This window comes from Vombatus ursinus, unplaced genomic scaffold, assembly GCF_900497805.2.
Source record: "Vombatus ursinus unplaced genomic scaffold, bare-nosed wombat genome assembly UNPS02014786.1, whole genome shotgun sequence".
In the NCBI taxonomy this organism is placed as follows: Eukaryota; Metazoa; Chordata; class Mammalia; order Diprotodontia; family Vombatidae; genus Vombatus; species Vombatus ursinus.
Window position 1 is genome coordinate 51,783,141 of NW_020954564.1, and position 24,920 is coordinate 51,808,060.

The 24,920-nt window shown below is 35.3% G+C and overlaps 2 protein-coding genes across 2 annotated transcripts; both read left to right on the plus strand.

Moving 5' to 3' along the window:
* Window positions 1-4,254: 4,254 nt before the first annotated feature.
* On the plus strand, window positions 4,255-6,701 carry LOC114047283 (olfactory receptor 2D2-like). The gene is made up of 2 exons (XM_027868058.1): window positions 4,255-5,191; window positions 6,688-6,701. Exons 1-2 carry the CDS (start codon window positions 4,255-4,257, stop codon window positions 6,699-6,701), a joined length of 951 nt encoding a protein of 316 aa, XP_027723859.1.
* A 16,109-nt stretch (window positions 6,702-22,810) lies between these two features.
* On the plus strand, window positions 22,811-23,746 carry LOC114047284 (olfactory receptor 2D2-like). Its single transcript, XM_027868059.1, has one exon. The coding sequence runs from the start codon at window positions 22,811-22,813 to the stop codon at window positions 23,744-23,746; it is 936 nt and encodes a 311-aa protein (XP_027723860.1).
* The last annotated feature ends 1,174 nt before the right edge of the window (window positions 23,747-24,920 follow it).

The following is a 24,920-nucleotide window of genomic DNA, read 5'->3' on the forward strand; positions in this document are numbered from 1 at the left end:
TGAGAGAGAGAGAGAGAGAGAGAGAGAGAGAGAGAGAGAGAGAGAGAGAGAGAGAGAGAGAGAGAGAGAGATAGACAGAGAGAGAATGTCTTCTGGAATACCTTCAGAAATCTCTCACCTTTTTCCTATACCATTAAACCAGACCTGCACAACCTGGCAGTAGGTAGGGGCCAAAATTAAAATAGGCTAAACTTCTTCAGGCAGCAGATACATTAGACCAGAGACAGACTGATCATGGTGTGGTTGCCACATGGTTGGATGTGACGAACAGGAGAGAGAGCACAGTGGCAACCCTACATTTTCTCTGGGGTTGCCTGAAATCCTTTGGCAGGCTGCAAGTGGCCCACAGCCACATGTTGTGCAGACCTGCATTAAATATTTTAATCAATGATTTTGATGAAGGCATAGATAACCTGAAATGTAGAAAGACAGCTAACACCCAAGTCCACTAAAAATGAGGCTAACACAAATACACTTTTTAGAGCTAGCAAGTCTGTCTCCTGTTTGGCTTTCCAATCACAGACTGATTTCCTTGTTTAAGGGGCAGATGAGATATTAAGTAGCCAGAAATAAACTAAGTAGAAATAAAATTTCCCCAGGAAGTCCACAAAAGTCTTGATCATTAGCAATAAGCCCTCATCTAGAACATCTTTAAGGTAGAGTAAATCCATCTGAAAGTGGTCCTCACCTTGAACAAGTATTCTAAACACTAATTTATCTTTGGAATATTCAACAATTACATATTAAGTGTAGTTATATATTATCCCTAGACACTGGGGTTACAAAGACAGAGTGGAAACATTACCTATACTCAAAAGGCTTATATTCTATTGGTATAGTCTTAGTGTAGTTTGTACTTTGAATATAATCCCCAAAACCAATTTAACACATCATATGCTTGATTAACATGGATATATCCATGACAAAAAAGTGAGAACATCATCTAGATAAGCACCAATGGATTGTTTGGAATCTGTCATGAATTATAGAATCTCTGACTTATAAGGGAATTCAGATTATCTTGCTAGGTAGATGGTTCTATACTAGACAATGTGAAACTAAATGGTTATTGTCTCTTATGGTTTAAACTCTAGTAGGGAATTAAGGAAAAGAAGCAGGTAAAATGTAAGAAAATGAACAATTATCAGAAAAAGAGATTCCATAACTAAAGATTGATGTGTCCTTATATGCACATTATGTAAAGGATTGTCTAACAGTTTTAACAACATAGCTCCATTAGGCATCTCTTTCCTTTGATCTGATAAATTAAATTGTTTTTCCTTAGTGAGTGTATTGATTTGGGGGAAATATTTTTCCTCCATGTTAATGTCCAACAGCCAATTGTTAAATTTGTTTTAACATAAGCAATATAGGTTGGACAGTAAACTATATGCCAAAGTAAGAAGTAGTGGAGGGTGTGTGTGGAGGGGTTAATGTTTTCAAAGGTGTATTTAGAATTGAGTTCTGTTAGTTTATTCCCATTTCTGGCAATTCTATTTGACTCAAATCAATGAGATAGCTTGATAGGAGAGGTGCTGAATGACTGTAAAAAGGCAAATGTCCTTATTTTCAAAAACGGGTATAGCAAAGTTTATAAATTTTAAGTGAGTGAACTTAACTTTAATTCCTGATATAAATCCAAACACATGGTTAAAGGGATGGTTTGTGAGCAGTTAGAAAGGTTGTGATGATAACTGAGAGCCAATATGATTTCATCATACCATTGATACCAAATTAACTTCAACTGCTTTCTGTAAGAAATGATAAATCTAAATTCACTGACATGATTAATCAAAGACCATTTTCTGTCAAATTCCCCAAATAGGATCATCACATCATAGGTTTAGATCTAAAGATAACTTTAAGTTTCAAGTATATTACCATCCTTTTAAGGATGAGGAAACTGAGGTCCAGAGACATTAAGTGATTTGCCCAAGGTCACCGAAGTAGCAAAGGATAATTAGAACTCGTATCCTCTTACTCCAAATCCCCTGTTCTTTCCACTAAATAACATAACACAGGATAAGTTCTGGGCCAGATGACTCAGGCCAGTCTAGTGGTTCAGGTTAGGGATTGCAATAAAGTGAAACACTCATAGACCATATTAATTAAGAAAAGGAAGTTTACTTATCAATAGCAGAGAAAAGATGTTTAGTAAGGATGGTTGTTGTGTTTGTCCTTTGTTCGCGAAGAGGACCATGACATCAGGGAGGTGATGACATGACTTGCAATTGACTTTGATTTGAATGAGGGAAGATGTAGCATTGATCTGACTGGGTGAAATTTCACTGCTTCCACATATGTTGTTGTGGCATACTGGTTAGAAGGATGTAGCAAGTCTGAGGTAGGAGCCCCTGACATCTTGTGCAATGACTTTTGTATTTAGGTGATCAGGCCACTGGTTCAGCCTTAGTCCTCTAAGAGCAATTGAGTTCTGAATGCGTTTTCAATATCTTTTAAGTGAGATATTGTTCCTATGACACATCACTGTTTTATAGCAAGATCCTAAATGTTTCTGTGGGACCTTCAACAATTTAAATGTCCATAGGGTCATTACTGGGCAATTCTGACCTCAGGGATAAGAGAATCTGGACATAGGCAGTACTGGAGGATGGTAAAATAAAAACAAAACAAAAAGACAGCAAAAAATACAAGCAATGCAATATGAAAGAATGACTGAATATAGAGGAGAATAAAGATCAGAAACCCCAAACTTTATCTCTTAACTTCAGAAGGGCCAAATTTTAGATCTTAAGAGTTAGTCTGTGTGGTGGGTGAAGTGAATTCTTTATACTTCATAATGAACCTTCAGATGTTAAGCTGTGATGATGATCAGGAGCAACACCATGGAGAGCCACAGTTCAGATGGTGACATTTCTTACAATTCATTGGTGTGTAATGGAAGCAAAACCTCTTTCTAGCTGAGGAAGTCTATAGGTTATGGGTAAAAATGGATTGGAGGCAGTTTAGTACTGAAAGAAATTGTACAGTTTGCACAGCAAAGATGACAAATATTAGATTCCTATATTGAAATAGAAAATAAGCTAACAATTTTAATAAGGAACAGTCTTACATGGAGGAATAATATTCACTGTAATTACCTTTCCGAAATCACTTTACTATGCGCTACTGTGGAGTTGCTAAAATAGAAATCTCCTTCACTTTGTAGGAAGCTTATACAGGAGGTGCCTCTGGTACTCACATTGGAAAGTCTTTCACAAAGTTTGACATCCTTTTAATGCTACTATTTTGGTTCATAGAAACTAATAGATATGAGAGTCTTTCTTGGTATTGTGAAGGTCCAAACTTGGGATTAAGTCCCATGTGAGGTGATTCTTCTTCTTAGATATCACTACTCTTATGTTCACTCATCCCTGAAAGCATCTAACCAATATCACCAGATGACCTAGACATTTTAACTCTTCCAGAGAAATGCTCAGATTCCTAAATCTTGTGCAAGGAAATATGGTTGGTTAGTGCTATCCCTTCCCATCTAATCCTTCAAGCCCAAGCTTGTCTTTCAGTAAGCAAGAAACAAGAATATGAGCAATGTTTCCCTATATGCATTTCATAGCTTATAGGGAAGCATCAACAGGATGAAATGATATTATAATTAAGAAGATTAAATTTGAAGTCCTCCTGAATTTTGGTGGGGAAAATCACCTGCATAATTATAGAAAGGGAAAGACCTTATCTAACAGCTGTTCATATGAAAAAGAAGTAAAGGTTTTGCTTGACTCTGAGCTCAATATGAGATAAATGTCATGTGGCTACCCCAAAACAAAATAAAATCTTAGGCTCCATTATAGCAGGTACAATATAATTGGTAACCAAAGAAACTAAAAGATACATTGAAAAGTGTGGTAGTCAGGCTACATATGGAATATTGTACTCAGTTATTGACCTTACTGAATCCTGAAATCTCAAAAATTAATATTTGAAAGGAACATTAAGAATATGGAACATGTCTAGAGGAGGGTGAGCATAATGGTGAAGAATTTGGAAAACATATATTAATTATGAAGAAGGCTGAATGAATAGGAAGTGTTTAGCCTGGAAAAGAAAAGATTTAGGGAGGATATGCAAGATGTCTTCAAGTATTAGGAGAGCTTTTATGTGTTAGAGTAGTGGGGGGTTGGACTAGATAACCTCTAATATCCTTTCCAACATTAGATTCTCTAATAAATAGTTTATAGGCTACCTCCTCACATCAAATACCTGTTGGCTTATTTTTGAAAAAGCACAAAAATAATCATGAGTCAGACCAACCAGACCTGGGTGACAGAATTCTTATTCCTGGGACTTTCTGATGACCCTCAGACTCAGCTTCTACTCTTCATGTTGTTCCTGGTCATCTACTTGGTTACTGCACTTGGAAACTTGCTTCTCATCATCCTGGTTCTGGCTGACTCAAAACTCCAAATGCCCATGTACTTTTTCCTGTGCAATTTGTCTGCGGCTGACCTCTGCTTCTCTACTAGCATTGTTCCCCAAGCCCTAGTCCATATGCTGACCAGGAGAAAGTTCATTTCCTTCGTGGGCTGTGCAGCTCAGCTTTTCCTATTCCTCATTTTTGGATGTGCAGGGTGTGCACTGTTATCTGTGATGTCCTATGACCGGTACTTGGCAATCTGTGACCCCATGCACTACCCTCTCATCATGACAAGAAAGGTATGTATCAAGTTGGCTTTGGGGTGCTGGATAAGTGGTGTACTAGTGTCAATAGTGGACACGACATTCACACTACAAGTCCCCTACCGAGGAGACAATAAGATTGCTCATTTCTTCTGTGAGGCCCCAGCCCTCCTGCCTCTGGGATCTGCAGACACCCACAGAGCAGAGACAGTCATTTTTTTAATGGGTGTGGTGATTCTTCTTGCACCAGTATCCCTGATCCTGGTCTCCTATGGCTCTATCATAGTAACTGTGGTCAGGATGAAGTCAACCTCAGGGAGACTCAAGGCATTCTCCACTTGTGGCTCTCATCTTATTGTGGTAACCATTTTTTATGTATCAGCAATCATGACCTATATGACACCTAAGTCTTCTAAGGAGCAAGGGAAGCTGGTGTCTATTTTCTATGCTGTGATAGCTCCCATGTTTAACCCCCTCATCTACAGCCTGAGGAACAAGGAAGTAAAGAGGGCATTCAGAAACACCATCATCAAAAGACAACCTTGGGGGCAGCTAGGTGGCGCAGTGGATAAAGCACCAGCCCTGAAGTCAGGAGGACCTGAGTTCAAATCCGGCCTCAGACCAAACACTTGACACTTATTAGTTGTGTGATCCTGGGCAAGTCACTTAACCCCAATTGCCTAAAAAAGAAAAAAAAAGATAACCTTGCAAACTTTGATCCTCTCAATATAGTTGATTTTAGTAATGTACTTCATCTTCAAAGGTTATTATATGGTTTCTTGGGGGTGGGGGGATGTCTTTTCTCTTAGGAATGGGGGAATGGAGGAAATGTATATTTATATTGCTCTAAATAGGTGTGTGTATACCTATGTCAATTATTATGGATAGAATGTATATATGCTTTATACTTGTAATATGTCTCAATAGGGAGAGGTATAAGGTGATGAAGATTTGGGTAATGATTTTAATGTGGAGAATTAAAAAAGTTAATTAATTTGGAGTTACCAACACAACAATGTGGAAGGAGCACCACTTTTTGAATTGTATAACATAAGTTCAAGTCCTGCCTCGTATGTTTTCTACCTGCAATACTTTGGACAAATTACTTAGCCTCCTTAAGCCTCGATTTCATTAGTAAAATGAATTGGACTAACTGGCCTCTGAAGACTCCTTTAGCCATCGATCTAAAACCCTGTAACAGCAACTGGAAATTCCACAACATATTTTGGGGGATAGAGTGACATGTGGTGTAAACATTGATGGGAACAAGAAGAGACAGGCATTTAGGAATTTGAATGGGGGCACTACACACACAACATAAAACTAATCTGATCTTAGACAGCTATTAATACAAATATGACATTTTAAATGTTTAAGACTAAACTGCCACTATCTGGAGGGATATTCTATAAGTGGATGAAACATTTTAAGGAGGACATTTTTCAGCCAGAGTGTGTCCAGAGGAATGTAGCTACAGCGATAAAAAGGATTTGAAAACATGCTATGTAAAGGTTAGTTCAAATCACAGAATTGCAATGTTGAGTGAGATTTCCAACTTTGGTTGATTCTACATGTACCTGCAAAGGAATCCCATGTAAAACATCACTGACAAGATGTCAACCACTGTTTAAAGATCATCTTTAATAAGAAATCTACTAAGGCAACCTGTTCTAGTTCTGCACAGCTCTGATTTTGAGAAATATATTTTTCTTCTGTTGAGCCAAAGTCTGTTTCCCTACAAATTCCACTCATCACTTCATCAATCTGCTTGGGTCAAGTAGAATAAGTTTAATCTATATTCCAAAAGAACATCTTTTAAATATTTAAGGCAGCTACCATGACTTTGTTCCCCCTACCTCTTCATGCACCTGCTTTCTCTTTTATGAGTAAATTATCCTATCTTGAGTAACCATTTCATAGTCTGTGAAATCTTCTCTAATCTCAGAACCTCAAAAGAAAAGAAATATGCACTAGCATATTGAAATAGAGAGAGATAATGCCATCAATGGGAGTCCCTGTTTCATTGTGTTTCTCTTAATCCCACACTATTAGATGCTGAGTACTGACTCTCCAATCACATGTAATCAATTTACATCAATTAACTTTTTTTCTTGCAATATTTCATTTTTCTCAATTGTGTGTAAAATTTTTTAACATTTTTTTTAAAATTTTGAGATTCAAATTCTTTCTCTTCCTTTCTCCTCTCTCCCCTCCTTGAGAAGGCAAGCAACTTGATATAGATTATACATGTGCAGTCATGAAAAAAAAATTCTGTATTAGCCATGTTGCAAAAGAAAACACAGACCTGCCCCGCCCCAAAACCCCAAGACTAATAAAAAAGCAAAAAAAAAAATTATGGTATACTCTGCATTCAGACTCCATCAGTTCTTTCTCCGCAGTGGATAGCATTTTTCATCATAAGTCCTTTGGAATTGTCTTAGATCATTGTATTACTGAGAAGAGGTAAGTCATTCACAGTTAATCATTGTACAATATTGCTATTACTGTGTACATTGTTCTCCTAGTTGTATTCATTTCACTTTGCATCAGTTCATGTAAGTTTTCCCAGGTTTTTCTGAAATCTGCTTGCTTGTCATTTCTTATAGCACAATAACATTCCATTACAATTATATACCACAACTCATTCAGTTATTCTAGTTTCCAATTCTTTGCCACCACAAAAAGAGCTGCTATAAATATTTTTGTACATGTAGATCTTTTTCCTTTTTCTTTGATCTCTTTGGGGTATACAACTAGTAGTGACATTGCTGGGTCAAAGGGTACACACATGGTTTTATAGCCCTTTGGGCATAGGTTCCAAATTACTCTCCAGAATGGATCAGTTCACAAATCTACCAAATAATACATGTCCCTATTTTTCCACATCCCCTCCAACATTTGTCATTTTCCATTTTCTGTCATATTAGTCAATCTGAAGGTGTGAAGTGGTACCTCACAGTTGTTCTAATGTACATTTCTCTAATCAATAGTGATTCAGAGCATTTTTCATATGACTATAGATACCTTTGATTTTTTTGTTTGAAAACTGCCTGTTCATATCCTTTGACGATTTAACAATTGCAGAATGACTTGTATTCTTATAAATTTGACTCAGTTCTCTATATGTTTGAGAAATTAGGCCTTTATCAGAGAAACTTGCTGTAAACTTTTCCCCTAGTTTCCTGCCTTCCTTCTAATCTTGGTTGCATTGACTTTGTGAAAAACCGTTTTAATACGATATAATCAAAATTTTACATTCTGTAATGCCTTCTATCTATTATTTGGCAATAAATTCTTCCCTTGTCCAAAAATCTGACAGGTAAAATATTCCATGCTCTCCTAATTTGCTTATGATACCACCCTTTATGTCTAAATCGTGTACTCATTTTAACCTTATCTTGGTACATGATATGGGATGGTGGTCTATGCCCAGTTTCTGCCACACTATTTTCCAGTTTTCCCAATAATTTTTGTCAAAGAGTGATTGCTTGTCCCCAAATATTGGATCTTTGGATATGTAAAACACTAGATTACTATGGTTATTTACCACTATGTATTATGTCCCTAATCTATTCCACTGATCCACTCTTCTACTTCTTAGCTAGCATCAAATTGTTTTGATGATTACTACTTTGTAACACATTTTGGAGATGTGGTACTGCTAAGCCACTTTTGATCACATTTTTTAAAATGGCAATTTGTTTTGATGGACTATATGTGTTGGGTTTGAAGGGGATTTTAGATTATTGTTCGATAGGAGGAAGAGATAATTCTTAAAAAAGAAAGAGAGGAACCAGGATATTTATATTTAGCCTTCTGTAGGTGTCCAGTTTTCTTTTTATTCATAGTTCTATTCAGTTAGGAACAACATTATACAATTTGAGCTTTGGGTTGGGGGAAAAGGTATTCTACTGATTGTAGAAAATCCTTAAGACCAACTTATTCATCAAATAATAATTCATTTCTGAAAAATATATATCCAAAATATCATAAAAGCACTGAGATCATAAAATTGAATCAATATGTGTTATTTCAATTGACTTAATTTTCTCAGCAAAAACAAAAACATCAAAGACCTAGAACTTAAATATTGTTCTTAGAAACCAACAAGGAGATTTCTTGTTATAATGCACCTAGTAGATTTTATACCCAATAAGTTGGTCACTCATTCATGCATCTTCTTATTTGAATGTACAATACAGGAGATAAAAAATGAATAGAGTGTAGGCCCTGGAATCAGAGGACCTAAGTTCAAATCTGGCCTTAGACACTTGCTAGCTGTATGATCCTAGGCAAGTCACTTAAACCTGTTTGGCTCCTTTCCTCATCTGGAAAATGAGCCCAAGAAGGAAATGGCAAACCACTCCAATATCTTTGCCAAGAAGACTCCAAAATGGGGGTCTTGGAGAGTTAGACACAACTGAAATGACTTAACAACAGCAACAATCTGGGAGAGGAGAAGAAAAAATATTCAGAGTTTGAGGCTGGAGATGTAGCTTTGAATTACCTCCACTAAAATTTCCTTCTTGCTACCACTTGAGAATCACTCTGAAATGAAACATACTCCCTCACTATACTAATGAGCAAGAAATACTCTAGAGCATTATACATTATAAATACTCTAGATACCATTTTTCATTATCACCCATTAAATTGGAACTATAATCAAAGAATTAGTCCTTATTTGAAAGGCAATTCCTAAGATCCGTTAAGGAAACTTGCAAATACAAAAGTCTTGATTTCAGCCAGTTTTCCACTCTTCTCCTTTTCTCCCACCTTCTCTTCTTTCTCCTTTCCTAATTCTCTCACAAGAATTTGAATCAAGATTTCTGCCTTGTCACCAAGGTCCAGGTACTTTTTATCCTGCCTGACGTGCACAGTGGCCACTCCTCAATCATTTTCTCTGCTTTCTCTTACAAGAGTTTCTTGACTAACTATGAAATGCTTTCCTGATCTTTTCTGTCTTTCAGGTGAGAAACAGGAGGGGAAAGGGGGAAGATGTTATTGAAATAAGGTGAGTTTGGTCTTGTAAAGCTATAGCTTTAGCATCTTTCTGGCTTTTCCTTTTGTTTCAAGATGCCCTGTCCAATAAACCTCATATACCAGTGTTTTCCACTAGGCAGTGGATTCACCTAGATGGTTTCATTATGGGATCTGTGTCCATTTTCACCATGATAATCTCCATGATAGATAACTGCCATGATAGAAACTAAGATGTAATGAATTGTGGGTTATGGCTTGCATCAAAATAAAATTCCTTTGATGCAGGCACTATTTTAACGGTATTTACATTCATTTATACTTGGCAAGGGTTTGGGTATGAGAAGATCCTTTACATATTTTCTCTTGGTGATGAAAATGACCATCTACCTGAAAATTCCTAGTTATGAGCCAAGTGAGAGATAAACTCTATGTGGTGAGGGAGCTGGTCCCCAAATTTCACTCAGAAAAAGTACACCTATCTCTCAAAGGCATGAGAATGAGCTGTAGAAGTACCATTGACAATGTAATACCTAAGATGAAGTTTCAGACCAAGGGCTTGAAAATGTGAGGTATTTAATCTTTGGTTCATTCAGCTCTGGAGGATCATGGACTATTGTAAGTGTACACTTTTGGCATTGAGTGGCAGCATAACAGGTTGATACAGTCTTTGCTAAGGCCCCAATATTTAGTTCCCTAAGATCATAAATGAGCCCCCAAACATGTCCACTCCTTCCCTTCTCTTCTGCTTGTCAAAACTATCCTAGACTTGCCCTTCCTTTGGGGCTTCCCTGGGTACAATAGGGCACTTGAATTAAAGCAGGATATGACATACGAAAATGCAGAAGAACTAAGGAGGACAATTTCAAGGGAGGCTGGATAGATTGTAGGATAGTGGTTGGAGTATGAGTATTGAGGATGAATGATAGAGAATGAGGGTAGTATGTCTCAAAATTAGAACAGAAATATGGAGTTCTCCATTGGCTCCTTTGTGTCTCTCTAGCAGTAAGGCTTCAGATTTAACTCAGAACCTTCAAGCATGTCTCAATCAAGAAACCCAGACCTGTCATGATGAACTCTGAAAATTCCCTTTGAGAGCATTTCTTGACTGTTATTGCCCACCCTCCCCCCAAAGCAAAGAAGTAATAGAAGTCAAGTTGTAGAGAATTGGCTGCTATGTTGGGTTCCCATCGTGAAGCAACTTTCTTCCTATAGGAATGAATTTGAGCTCTACTAATAGCAAGTGTTTACAGATATTATAAAAGAGACGGCACGTGAGCACTTAGAAAGTGAAGCAGTGATCATGAAGAACTAATGGAATTTTTCAGGAACAAATAATGAGAAAATAACTTGATTTCTCTTTGGGGAATGCCATTAGCATTCCAGCTTTGAGCCAAGATTTTGGCAACACATCTTAAGATAAACTTGTTAACAAAATGGAGAGATATGGTCTGGATGATGGAGCAGTTAGATGAATTTAGTTTTAGTTGAAGGATTGTAAGCAAAAAGGAATGATTAAAGTATTGTTGTCAATATGGAAATTGAGTAAGGGTTGGCTCCTGTTAGGGTGTCTCCACAGAGTTCTCTTTGGTCCTGTAATGGCTTAACATTTTAATCAATGACTTGAATAAAGACATAGATGACATGATTATAAAAATCTTAGAGAAATGCAAAGAGATAATTAACATGTTGCATAACACAAAAGGGATATGAAAATATTTGACCAAGCTAAAACAAAGGGACAAATTTAAAAAATTGAAATTTATTGAGCACAGATGCAAAGTACTACATCTTGTTTTAAACAAATGGGGACTAAAGTTGATATCGATAGACAGATGTTCATATAAAAAAACCCTAGAGATTTCAGTAGATTCAAAGCTTGGTTTCCTTAAAAATGTGATATGACAGCCAAGAAAGCTTAATGCAATCTCAGAAGCATAGTGCGCACAGCAAGAGTGGTTATATTGCTTCATATGATTCCTTAGTCATAGCACATCAAGGTTACTGTGCACACATCAAAAGACCACATTTTGGGGACATTTTTTACCTGGAACATATCTAGATTTTGGTGACCAAGATTAGCAGGGGACTTGGTGCCATGCCACATGAATACAACTTGAAGGAACCAGGAATGTTTAGAATGGAGAAGACTTGTGGGAGTTGTAGAGGAAATGTTAATTGTTGTCAAGTATTTGAAGGATTGTCATATGGAATACTCCAATTTACTTGATTCCATTCATTGAAATTAGGAGTCATGGATAAAAGTTGCTGACAGGCAGATTTTTATTCAACATAAGGAAAAAGTTTTCTAACAATTAGAACTGCCTGAAGGTGCAAAGAGATGCCTCAGAAAGTGGTATATTTCATACCACTGGATGTATTTAAGAAATCATTGGAGAATTTGTAGAAGGGATTTCTACACAGGCATAGATTTGATTAAATAAGCTCTGGGGTTCTATAGGTTTTCTCTGTTCTGTGAATCCTCACATTATAGTAGAGAGACAGGAGAAGTTGGATAAATCTCCAACTTATTGATCTACTTTCTCATCCTTTCACATGATCATGCAATGTTCAGATTAGTAGGAGGAAATGAGGAAGGGTATATTGAGGATGGAGGCATGGAGGGGGAAAGACAAAGTCAAAGCCAAAGCCAGAAGGCATGAATTCTAAGACTCAGTCACTCTCCTTAAAGATTTCCCATCCTTGCCCTGTCATATTTACTTCCAATGAAATGTCACATTTTGTACTGTGACTAGTACTTGACACTCAAATCTTAAATTGTATGAAGTAGGAGTAAAATTAGATTGAGTTAGTCTGAACTTTTAGAACATTCATATAGTTTGTCTCTCTAAAATACAAATAATATCTTCTATTAATAGAATCTTAGCTAGAAGACATCTTACGGGACTTTTTTAAAAAATAAAAAGGGTTCAATTACAATTAGTAGCATTTATTTTAACAATCAATGCACTAAAATCTTTATAAAATGATTTCTCTTAAGCCAGTTGTACATAGCTCTGACACATACAGTACTATCCATATTATTAATCAACTTCACCCTTTTCCCATAGATAATCCAAAGTAACAATAGATCACATCAATTGGAAAAGTGAATTCCAATGAATATCTTCCAATGAGTGGAATTTTCTTTCTATGCTGTTTTGAATTCTTAAACATGTACTAGGCAGTCAGGTAGTGCAATGGTTAGAGTGTTAGACTAAGAGTTTAATGAGCAATCATCTTTTTTATTGTACTATGTTGTGGAAATGTTTGTTGTATTTCATAAATTAAAAATAAAATTTAATAATGTAAAAAAGGACATAGATATTAGTTAAAAAAAAAGAAAATGAATGTCAGAAGAAATTATGGGAAATTGTTGTGTTTACCCTTCCTCTGGGGTTAGAAAGGAAGTGCTAGTAAAGAGATGTAGGTCAGACATTGGGCATCAGACAATGCAGGTGGTCCATGACAGGTTGATTCTTAACTGTAGTGAGTATATGGGAAGGGAAGGAATGGATGAGGAGTAGAGAAAGCAATGAAAAATAGAAATTTTTAAGTACGAAATATTATATTCAGTTCTGGGTGCCATATTTTAGGAAAGGCCTTGCCAATTTGGCAAGCACTATGACCAGAATGGTAAGAGAACTATAAACCATTCCCTCTGAAGATCATAAGAGAGAAGTTATCATAGTAAGTGACTTGATTCTGTTCCTATTTCCTTTTCCCTAAAATCTTGAAAGCTTTTCTCTTATGAGCAGAAATATCCATTTCATTCCCAGTTCACATTTTCTTAAATGTTAGTGTAGCTCTTTTTCTTTTTTGACTGTTATCTATACTATTGTACCAAAAAAGCCAAGTGTGTGTATAGGTTCAGTTTCCTAGTTCTTTCTTGGATTAAGGGAGACAATCATATTATTTGGTGACTCACATGCATCAGGTATTTAATAATAGCAAGGTAAATCTATTATATAGAGACTCAAGTGGTATCAGTCAAGCCTTTTAGAGCCTAAATTTCTCAAATCTTCTTGTGTATGCAACTGGTTGATACAACCAGGGAGTAGACAAAACTTGAGATTAAGTGGCCTGCTTCCTCTTTGTTTTTGTTTTTGTTCAGTCATTCAGTCATGTTTGACTCTATGTGACCCCATGGACTTTTTTCCATGGGTTTTTCTTGGCAAAGATAATGAGATAGTCTGCCATTTCCTTCTCCAGTGTGTCCCCATTTTATAGATAAGGAACTGAGGCAAATAAGGGTTAAGTGACTTGCCCAGTGCCACACAGGTAGTAAGTGTTTGAGACTGGATTTGAACTCAGATCTTTCTGGCTCCAATACTGGTGCACCAAATTCCTGCACCAAATTCCTGTTAAAATATTAGTAAAGAAATAAGTATTTAGGAGTATAGCATCATCTTATACAGATTCTTCATTTAAGTGGTGATTGTTTAATTGTCAAGAGTCCCCTTTCACAAGCTAACTTGACTTTTGCCCAGTAAAAGCAATGATATCCAGACCAAAAAAAATGGAGTTGTCTTTGTCCCCTTTTTTTCTCTGGATAATAAGGTAGAGACATAAATAAATCAATAAATTTTACTAGTATTGAATAACATCCTTTCTTTCTTTCTCTGTCTCTCTGTCTCTGTCTCTGTTTCTGTCTCTGTATATCTATATATAATATACACACATACATACACACATACAAGTACATAATGGAATGTGGAAGCAAGCCACATACCTAACAAATAACATTTAATTTATATTTAAGTATTCAATTTCCAATTACTTGTCTTTCAACATATCTCACTATAGTGACTTCTGTCATTGTCAACCTGAGAGGAGTTGTTCTGACTGGAGCTATTCTGCTGATGGAGGAAGGAAGCCCTCTTTGAGGCAATCAGTGGTTCAATGGTTGCTTTATAAAAAACTAGCCTATGATTTGTGGTTTTTTTGGAAAGTGAATTGCATTTAAAATCAGTTGATGTGTTCTTTAATTTTCATTTTGAGCTTAACAAAACCAAATAAAATGAACATTTGCATAGCTCTATTAGAACAGAGAGTACTGAATATGAAAATGTAGATCTCAATTCTGTATAGCTTGCTTTTTTTTTTAAGTATATAATGTCAGCAAATAAGTTTTCAAAGCTATCCTGCTTGTGTGTGCTTCTTCTTGGTCTTTTTATTCTTTTCTGTGCATTAAAAAATAATAAAAAAAGATGTCACATTTCTTTTCTTTCTTTTTTGTTACCTGATCCTTCTATCCCCTCACATCCTTACCATTTTTTTTAAAGAAAAAAAGTGCTTGTAACAAATAAGCATTGTCAAGAAAAATAACTCCTGAATTGGTCATGTCCAAATACATGTATCTGCATTTTGAATACAACGCCTATGTCAGGAGATGGGCATTACTCTTCATCTTCAGAGCTCTGGAATCATAGTTTATAATTGCAATGATCAGAGTTCTGAGGTTTTTCAAAGATGTTTTTCTTCATAATGTTGTTGCCATTGCATAAAGTATTTTCCCAGTTCTTCACTCTATATCAGTTCATGTGGATCTTTCTAGGTTTCTCTGAAGCTTTCTCCTTATAACTTATGGCACAACTCATTCCACTATATTAATAAAATATAATTTATTTAGTTATTCCCAAATAAATGTACATTCACCTAGTTTCAAAATCTTTGATACTACCCAAAAAAGCTAATATAAGCATTTTTTTGCAAATAAATGGCCTTTTTTCCTTTAATCTCTTTGAGGGTATAAGGCTGAGTAGTGGTTTATTTGGATCACAGGGTATGGACAGTTTAGTAACTTTAGGGGCCTAGCTTCAAATTGCTATCAAGAATAGTTGAACCAAATTCACTGTTCCACCAATAGAGCAGTAGAATACTAAATTTTTTTCTCCAACAAGTTTCCTTTTCCTTTTATAACATCTTTGACAATCTGATGGGAATGAGATCAAACCTTGAGTTACTTCAACTTGAATTTTTCTAATTATCAGAATTACTTATTTATCTAATTTGGAACATTTTTAAGTACTTATTGGTAGTCCTTTGAAAACTGACTGTTCATATAATTTCACCATGATTCTATTGGAAAATGGTTCTTCTTATAAATTTGAATCAGTTAAGTGTATATTATGGATATGAGATTTTATTAGAAATTCTCTGCAAAGATTTTACCTATTTACCTATTTCTCTTTTAATTTTAATGAAATTGGTTTTGTTTGTGCAAGAACTTTTTAGTTTTCTGTAATCAAAATTGTTCATTTCAACTTCTCTGATCCTTTCTATCCCTTCTTTAATCAAAAATATTTCCACTCCATAAATCTAAAAAGGAATTTTTGTCTTGCTCCTTTAATTTGCTTGTGATGTCACATTTTATATCTGTGTAATATATCCTTTTGGAGTTTATCTTGGCATGTGCTGCAAGGAACTAGTTTATACCTAATTTCTACCAGACTGATTTCCATTTTCCCAGAAATATGTGTCAGATTTATCCTAATAACTAGATCTTTAAGTTTATCAAATATTTGGTTATCATAATTTGCTTCTGTATGTTATGTACCTAATTTTCCCCACTTTTTATGTTTTGATCAGTACTAAATAAGTTTGATAATTACTGCTTTGTAGTATAGTGGGAAATCTGATAAAGTTAATTTGTTTGGAATTTTTTGTTCTTCCAGATGACTTTTTTTCTCATTCTTTAAAATAATCCATAAATAATTTGATGCCTATGGCACTGAATTAGTAAATTAGTTTAGGTAGTATTGCCATTTTTATTTTATTGGCAGGATATAATCATGTGCAATTAGTATGTCTGTAATTATTTAGGTCTTACTTTATTTTGGCAAGCAGTTTTTTGTAGGTACATTCATATAGTTCACATGTCTGGATTGATGGATAGCTTCCTGAGTATTTTATATATTATACATTCGAATGGAATTTCTTCTTCTATTTCTTATTGGGATTTATTGTGATATCTAAGAATGATGACAATTTATGTGAATTTACTTCATATCCTGAAATTTTGCTGAATTGATTATTTCAATTAATTTTTATTGGACTCTTTATGATTACTAAGTAAGTCATCATATCAGCTGTAAAAAGCAGTAATTTCATTTTTTCTTTGACTGTGCTTACATTGTCAATTTTGATTTCATGTCTCTTTTTATAGTTAGCATTTCTAAATTCATACATTAAAATCATAGTGATGATAACAAGTATCTTTACTTTGCCCCTAATCTTTCTGGAAATTCCTCTAATTTTTCTCTGTTACATGTAGTGCTGCTCTTGGTTTTACATAGACACTACTTAGCATGTTAAGGAAGTCTATTTATTCCTATGATTTCTAACACTTTTTTGTTTGTTTTTGTTCTTGTCTTACAAAAACACATCTTGGATCAGCATCTACTGATATAAACATGAGATATTTATTATGTAAAGTACTAATATAATTTATTATATTTATAGTCTTCCTTATATTGACACAAATCTCAATTTCTGACATAAATCCAATGTGGCCATAGTCTATGATCTTTTTCATGTTACTACAGTCTATATGATCATATTAAAATTTTTGTATTAATGTTCATTAGTGATATTGATATATAGTTTTCTTTTTTTGCTTTGTCTCTTCACAACTTAGATATTAGAAGCAATTGTTCTTTTAATATTTAACAAAATACTGGACCAGATGGATTCACAAGTGAATTTTGTCAAATATTAAAAGAACAATTGCTTCTAATATTACACAGACTGAAAAAATACAAAAAGAAGAAATTCTTAGTGTCTCTTCATATGATGCAAAAGTGTCTTTTGTATCTGGGAGTTAATTTATGGCTTGTTCAGTTTTTTTTATATTGTGCTATTTAAATAATCTTGTGTGTTTTAAATTTCAACAGTCTTATGCAATCTTCAGTGTGGATTCTTATATATTGAATTCTTTCTCTTTTTTTATGACTGCTTGCAGTATTTTTTTTTTATAACTAGAAAGCTCTGGATTATAGTTAGTCTGCTCTTGGGAATTTTCACTTTGAGGTTTCTTTTAAGAAGCAATTGGTGGGTTCTTTCTGTTTTCAAATTTACCTCTGTTTCTAAGAAAGCTGAGTAATTTTAGTGAATGATTTCTTGAAATATGGTATCCAGCTTTTTATGAATGTAATCATTTTTAACTACTTCAAGGATTCTAAAATGATCTTTCCTTGACCTGTTTTCTAGATCAGTTTTCTTAAAATGATATAAACCTTATGTATCTTTTTTATTTATTTAATCTTTTTATTTTACTTTAATATTTCTTATTTTCTTATAGAGCAATTATTTTCTGTTTGACTTATTTGAACTTTCAGAAAGTTAAATTCTTAGTTAAGATTTACTACCATCTGTACTAAGGAATTAATTCTTCTCTATTTTTTCCCCCATAGCTCTTCTATTTTGTGTCTTTTGTATCTTTTTGTATCTTTTTGTATCATTTCTTTTGTATCTTTTTGTATCATTTCTTCTAGATTTTCTAGTTCTTGACCAGGCCAGTCTTTTCTCTAAGGTTGTACCAGGACTTGTTGTGATATTACTTTTTTTCCCTTCTTGATTCACCCTTTGGACTATTCTCATTCCAAGGTATTTGTTGTATTTGATTTTTTTTTCTACTTACATCTCCAGCCTCATTTTCTGAACTGCAGGTTTGCGCTTAAATCAAAATTTGCTTCTGTGCTCTTAAATGATGTAAATGGTCCCTGCTTGATGCTAGGTCAGGTGGCTAAATTTAGGCCTTGCTTTCTAAAGAAATTGTCTGGTTTTGTCACTTACCATGGTTCAATTCCTGATTGTGTGGATACTTGATTGAAAATGAGCCATCTGGATGCTGGTCCTGTCTTGTCTCTTACCATGGATGAGGCCTTTGGGCTCCTACATGGGATGTCAGTTTAGACCTGTCTCCAAATGGAGATAAGTACCCTGGATCTTCCCATGATAGCTCTGGGTATTGCTATGACCCTGTCTCTTGCCAAAGAAGGGTCTTTTGGTTCATCCTATCTCAGACTTTCTTCTTGACCTGTCTCCTGCTGTGGGATTAGGATGTTTCACATCTCATCTTCCTCATCTTAGCTTGTGTTTACACTCTGCAGATTTCTGGCAGTCTTTTTGTATCATTCAAAACTGGATAAGGTTTATTAATGATTCTCTTTGGTTTTCATCATCAACTGTTTCTTCTGGTTGATTTTTAGAGCTGTAATTGGGGTATTTGTGGAGGATCTTAGCTTTTACGGGCCCTAACGCACTGCCATCTTCTCATGATCCTAAGTTGATATGGTTTTGGTCTTGCTTCTGTTGTTTTTTGCCCCCATAACCTAAGTTCATTTTATATCTTTAGACCTCAGTTTCCTCATCTGTAAATGGAGATGACTGGACTTGATGATTTCAGACATCACTTTTAGATCTAAACATATGGTACTGTATTGGGTATTTAGCTAAGATTATTTTTCATTTTTCATGTTTCATGTTTCAATGAATGCTTATACTTTTCCTGTGGAGACCCTGTACAGTAATCCTGAGAGTATAAATTATGGAGACTATCTAGGTGATAGGGCAAGCCTCATACCTAGGCTCTTAATATACTTATTGGTACCCTTGTTTTAGTTAAGAAGAGAATTACTAAATATTTGGAATAACAAACACATGTTTCTTATTTCTTCTCTGTTATATTGTGTAGCAATAGTTTTTCCCCATGTTTTCTTATGTATATTCACAGCTTATCCTGTAATTAGTTTCTGTTACATTTTCTCTTTGTGTATCTCTCTGTCTCTCTTCCCCTTTTCTCTTCCATTCAATTCCCCTCATGCATGTGCACATACACATTTGGATACATGGTATAGTGATTAACATCTATATATGTAAGGGTACATAGAGCCAGGGAACTATAAATTCACAGAAATTAATATAAATACCTGTTCTTATTTTATATAGATATATCTACATATAGATTACATTTATAGAAATGTAGATGTATAGATTCATATGGATGAGAGAAAATGTTGTTAAATGAATAAATAACTGGCCTTGAAGTCAGAAAGAGTTGGGTTTTAATCCCATATCTAACGTATATTGGCCATGTGACATCTGACAAATCACTCAAAATCTTAGAGCCACAGAAATGTTCTAAGACTATAAGTTTCAGTGAAATTTTTGATCTGCCTTGGTAGGTGGAGTTTACTAACTGGGAATCCCCTATTTCAATGAAATCATGTATCTTCAGATCTATGCTGTGTATATATGTGTGTAGACAGATTTATAATGTACAATACACACACACACACACATACACACACACACACACACAAATATATATCTGTATATATCCAGTTCTGTGATTCTGTGGTTTCATTGGTACAGGGAATTCTTATTGAGGAAACTCAATCCGCCATGGCATATCAAAAACTTTTCTGATCTTCTATAATTTTGTAGCACTTTTGGCACTAAGAGGTTGAGTGATTTTACAAGTATTATGCCAGCATACATATATGTATATCTGCATCTATGTATACAGTTCATACATAAGGTTATAGAAACCAGTCATTGTTATAAAAATGAAGGAGAAACAAGAAATATATTATCTGTTATTACCAACAAATATTCATTCATTCCTTATCAACTGGGCAAGGGTACCAATAAGTCTATCTGTGGCCAAGATATGTGATTTACTCCCCTCATCCAGACTGTCACAAAATTTAAGGGATGTGATGAAGATTACTACACAGAGGAACCCAAGAAAAGCATGAATGTTCATTAAAATAGTTAGTCTTAGTTAAATACCCAATACAGGATCATAAGATCATGTATTTAAATGTATGATGTCATGTTAGAAAATCTTCAAGAGCAGCCCCCTCCATTAAGAAAACTGAAATTTGATGATGTTATATGATGACCCATGATCATACTGATAATAAGTAACAGAGACAGATTTTTAACTCCCACACTCTGACTCCATGTATAGTACTCAATATGTCATAAGGTACTTTTTGCAGAAATCATATAAACTCACCATTTAGCCGCTGATAGTTTCCCTACTTTTGTCAGAAGAATGACTCAATTCAGCTAATCGCCTCCAGGGCTGTTTAAAAGATACCTGGAGGGATGTTAAACGCTAACTTAAATTGGACAAACAAAGTTAATATTTTTCCACTCACCCTGGAGCACTTGGTACTCAATGGATTCAGTTATACTGCCGTCGCTGTTGTACTAACAGCTGGTCTACTACAAAATGAAAAAAAGCACAAGCTTAGGATCAGAAAGGATGTCTTGAAAATAATTGTAGGGGCAGCTAGGTGGCTAAGTGGATAGAGCACAGGCCCTGGATTCAGGAGGACCCAAGTTCAAATTCGGCCTCGGATGTATAACACTTACTAGCTGTGTGACCTTGGGCAAGTCACTTAATTCCATTGTCTAGCAGAAAAAAAAAGAAAGAAAAAAAAAAGAAAATAATTGTGAGAAAAGATATCTCTACAAGACCACATGACAATTCAGGAACTCTATAAAAGGTCAGAGGAGACAGAAGTATTGGAAGCATGCTAATGTCAAAAGAGATAGCAAGGTTACATAGCAAAGATGACAAAGAGCGAAAGGGACAACAACAATAATAATTTAACAAAGAATTGAACATTACATAGTGGGAGTATATTCAATGAAACTTTCTTTCCCAGGCAACTATCTAATGTAGTACTTCAGGGTCCTTAATATGACTGGTGGTCTTCCCAATGGGCTACACATCAGTAATTTCAAAAAGCCTCTCCCCGACTTCTACAAATTAGGATTCTATTGTTTATAAAGAAAATCCACCTAGAAAGTGTCACAAACATCAAAATAGAAAGGTATTCCACAACTTGACACCTTTTTAATTTCTCAAAAGGTGGAATTACCAATACCCCAATGTGTTTGGTCCTTGGGTGCTTTTAGAAATACAAGTCTCTGTTTCTGTCTTTCTCTATCTCTCTGTTTCTATCTCTTTGTCTCTCTATGTCTGTGTCTGTTTCTCTCTGTCTCTGTCTGTCTTTTTCTCTCTGTTTCTCTCTTTCTTTCTCTCTCTGTCTCTCTCTCTGTCTTTATGTCTGAGTCTGTCTGTCCATCTGTCTATCTATCTGTCTCTTTCACTCTCTCTCTCTCTCCCATCCCAGAGATCACTGCTTCATCAGAGCTTGCAGTTCTTTGAGAGCATCTCACCATTACTTATAGTGTCCATCTCCATGGTTTCCCTAGGAGAAACTGAAACTGTTTGCATTTTAACTCTTTCAGTGAAATAACCTCTAACCAGAAAATTATCCAATGACATAGGCATACATTATTAGGCAGTTCTATGCTTCCCTACATATTTATTCCTTCAATCCTGCTCTTGTCTTTCAATAAGTACCAACATACTAACAATACTTTGATTCACAGAATTTTCCTATATGTACCTCAATATACTTCCAGGGAAAATCCAACAAGATGAAGCTAGATGAAAATTTAGAAAGACTAAATCTGAAGTCCTAAAATTTAATGGGGATGGGGAGGGGAATTATCCACACAATTACATTATGGGACAGACTTAAGTTAACGGCAGCAAATGTGAAGAAAACTTTAAGGTTTAAACTAAGTATAAACTCAATATAAATTATATTTTGTGGCTGGCAAAAAGATAATATAATCTCAGGTTGCATTAAAATAAATGCAATTTTATTCATCCTGGAGAAGGAAATGACAAACCATTCTAGTATCTTTGCTAAGAAAACCCCATATGGAGTCATAAAGAGTTAAACATGACTGAGATGACTGAATAACAAATTTTTATTCATAATCAAAGGAGCCAATAGCTTCACTGAACTCTTTGGGGTTCAGACCTCATATAGAATATTGTGCTCTGAGTGTAACCATATATTTGAATGGAACAGTAACAAAGCAAGTATATGTAGAAGGAAAACTTGGGAGAATTCAGCTCAATAGAATGGACGACTTATTAGAAGAGCTACCCAACAAAGGAATGTCTTCATCTTGAGACAGTGCACAACTTGTGAATGGAATTGTTCAGTGAATAGCTACCAGGGAAGCTGATGATGGTAGAAGGTTGAACTGGATAACTTCTATGGTCCCTTCTAACACTAAGATTCTGTCATTCTGTAGCTGCATCCCCACATTGAATATCTGTTGGCTGTTTTCTAAAGAAGTACAAAGACAGAACATGAACCAGACCAACAAAATCTGGGTGACAGAATTTCTCCTCCTGGGACTTTCTGATGACCCTCAGACTCAGCTATTACTCTTTGTATTATTCATGGGGGTTTACTTGGTTACTGTGCTTGGAAACCTGCTCCTTATCTCTCTAGTTCTGATTGACTCACAGCTCCATACACCCATGTACTTTTTTCTGTGCAACTTGTCTCTTGCTGATCTATTTTTTTCCACCAATATTGTCCCACAAGCCCTAGTCCATATGCTATCTAAGAGGAAGGTCATTTCCTTTATGGGCTGTACAGCTCAGCTTCTTCTTTTTCTCATCTTTGGATGTACACAGTGTGCACTGTTATCTGTGATGTCCTATGACCGGTACTTGGCAATCTGTGACCCCATGCACTACCCTCTCATCATGACATGGAAAATGTGTAGCCATTTGGCTTTGGCATGCTGGGTCAGTGGCATTCTGGTGTCTTTAGTGGACACAACATTCACATTACAACTGCCCTATCAAGGAGACAATAAGATTGCTCATTTCTTTTGTGAGGCACCTGCCCTTCTGGTTTTGGCATCTGCAGATATTCATAAAGCAGAGACAGCCATTTTCCTCATGGGAGTGGTAATTCTTCTTGCACCTTTGTCCTTGATCCTAATCTCTTATGGCTCTATAATAGTGGCTGTGGTTAGAATGAAGACAACCTCAGGGAGACTCAAGGTATTTTCTACCTGTGGTACCCATCTTCTTGTGGTCATCCTTTTTTATGGGTCAGCAATTATCAGCTACATGACCCCCAAGTCTTCCAAAGAACAGGGAAAGCTGGTGTCTGTGTTCTATGCTGTGATAAACCCTATGCTTAACCCTCTTATCTACAGCCTGAGGAACAAGGATGTGAAGAGAGCATTCAGGAATACAACCAATGGAGTAAAACCCCTCAGGCCATGATTCTCTCACCATAATTGTATTTAACTTCATGTCTTTCCTCCAAAGCTTGTTGTATTCTCCCCAAGAGGAAATGTCCTTTCCCTTATGACAGATAGTAGGGAATGCATGCTTCTATTGTTCCTTAATTATATATAGAATGTTTATATATTGTGTATTTGTAATATATTCCAGGTTTGGGGAAAAGTGTGTTGTGATATAGTTATCACTTTGGATATTTGGATGGTAATATGAATGATTCAGGAAAGAGACTTATCAACGTGGAATTATCATAGTTGTTGAAAAAAATCTGTACTTTTTTGACCATTTTATTAATTGGGGTATGGCACTTATTCTTATAAATGACTATACATTTTTTTAGATAAATAAAAAGTTAATCTCATCTTCCCTAAGCCTGAATCCATGATTTTACTGGTATAGAGAACACCATTAAGGTTATTCTTTTTACCAGTGAAGTTCAGCAACTACTTTAAAGTATATGATCCCATCAACTTGACATTCTGAGGCAGTGGGAGGGGTAGGGATAGGGAAAGTAACTTGCCCAGGACCACAAAGCTACATGGAAGTTAAACACAGATATTCCTGACCATGAGTCCAGCTAGGTAACCAATATGCCATAATGACTCATTGTTCTTATCTTAGACTATCATTAATAGAAGTATAGTGCTTTAAACAAGTAAGGTTGCAACAGGGGTATGCTAGTAAATGCTTAACACTCAGGCTCTCCAGAAAAAAAAAAGTATGCCCAAAAAAGTTTTAAGTTTTAATCTGAATTATTAACATCTTCTTTTTCCTTTTATTAAGTCTAGATAATCAACAAAAAAAAAAAGTAAACCCTGGTTTTGAGGTATAAATGCTCACACTGAAATTTTAACAATTGGCTCTTGCATCCAGTCAAAGCTGGTCCTAGCACAACACTGAGTTATAATGCTTTATCATGATAAGACCACATTTGGAATATTATATTCTGTATTAAATGTGACACTTTAAGAAGAATATTGCTAAACTGTAGGCATTCAAAGACAATGATTAGGGGGACAAAAAGACTTGAAAATATGCTACATAAACTTTCCACTGACCCTCCAGTGTTGACTGTTAGATCACTTTTTAATTTTAAATTTATTTATTCTTAGTTTTCAACATTTACTTTCACAAGATTCTGAGTTCCAAATTTTCA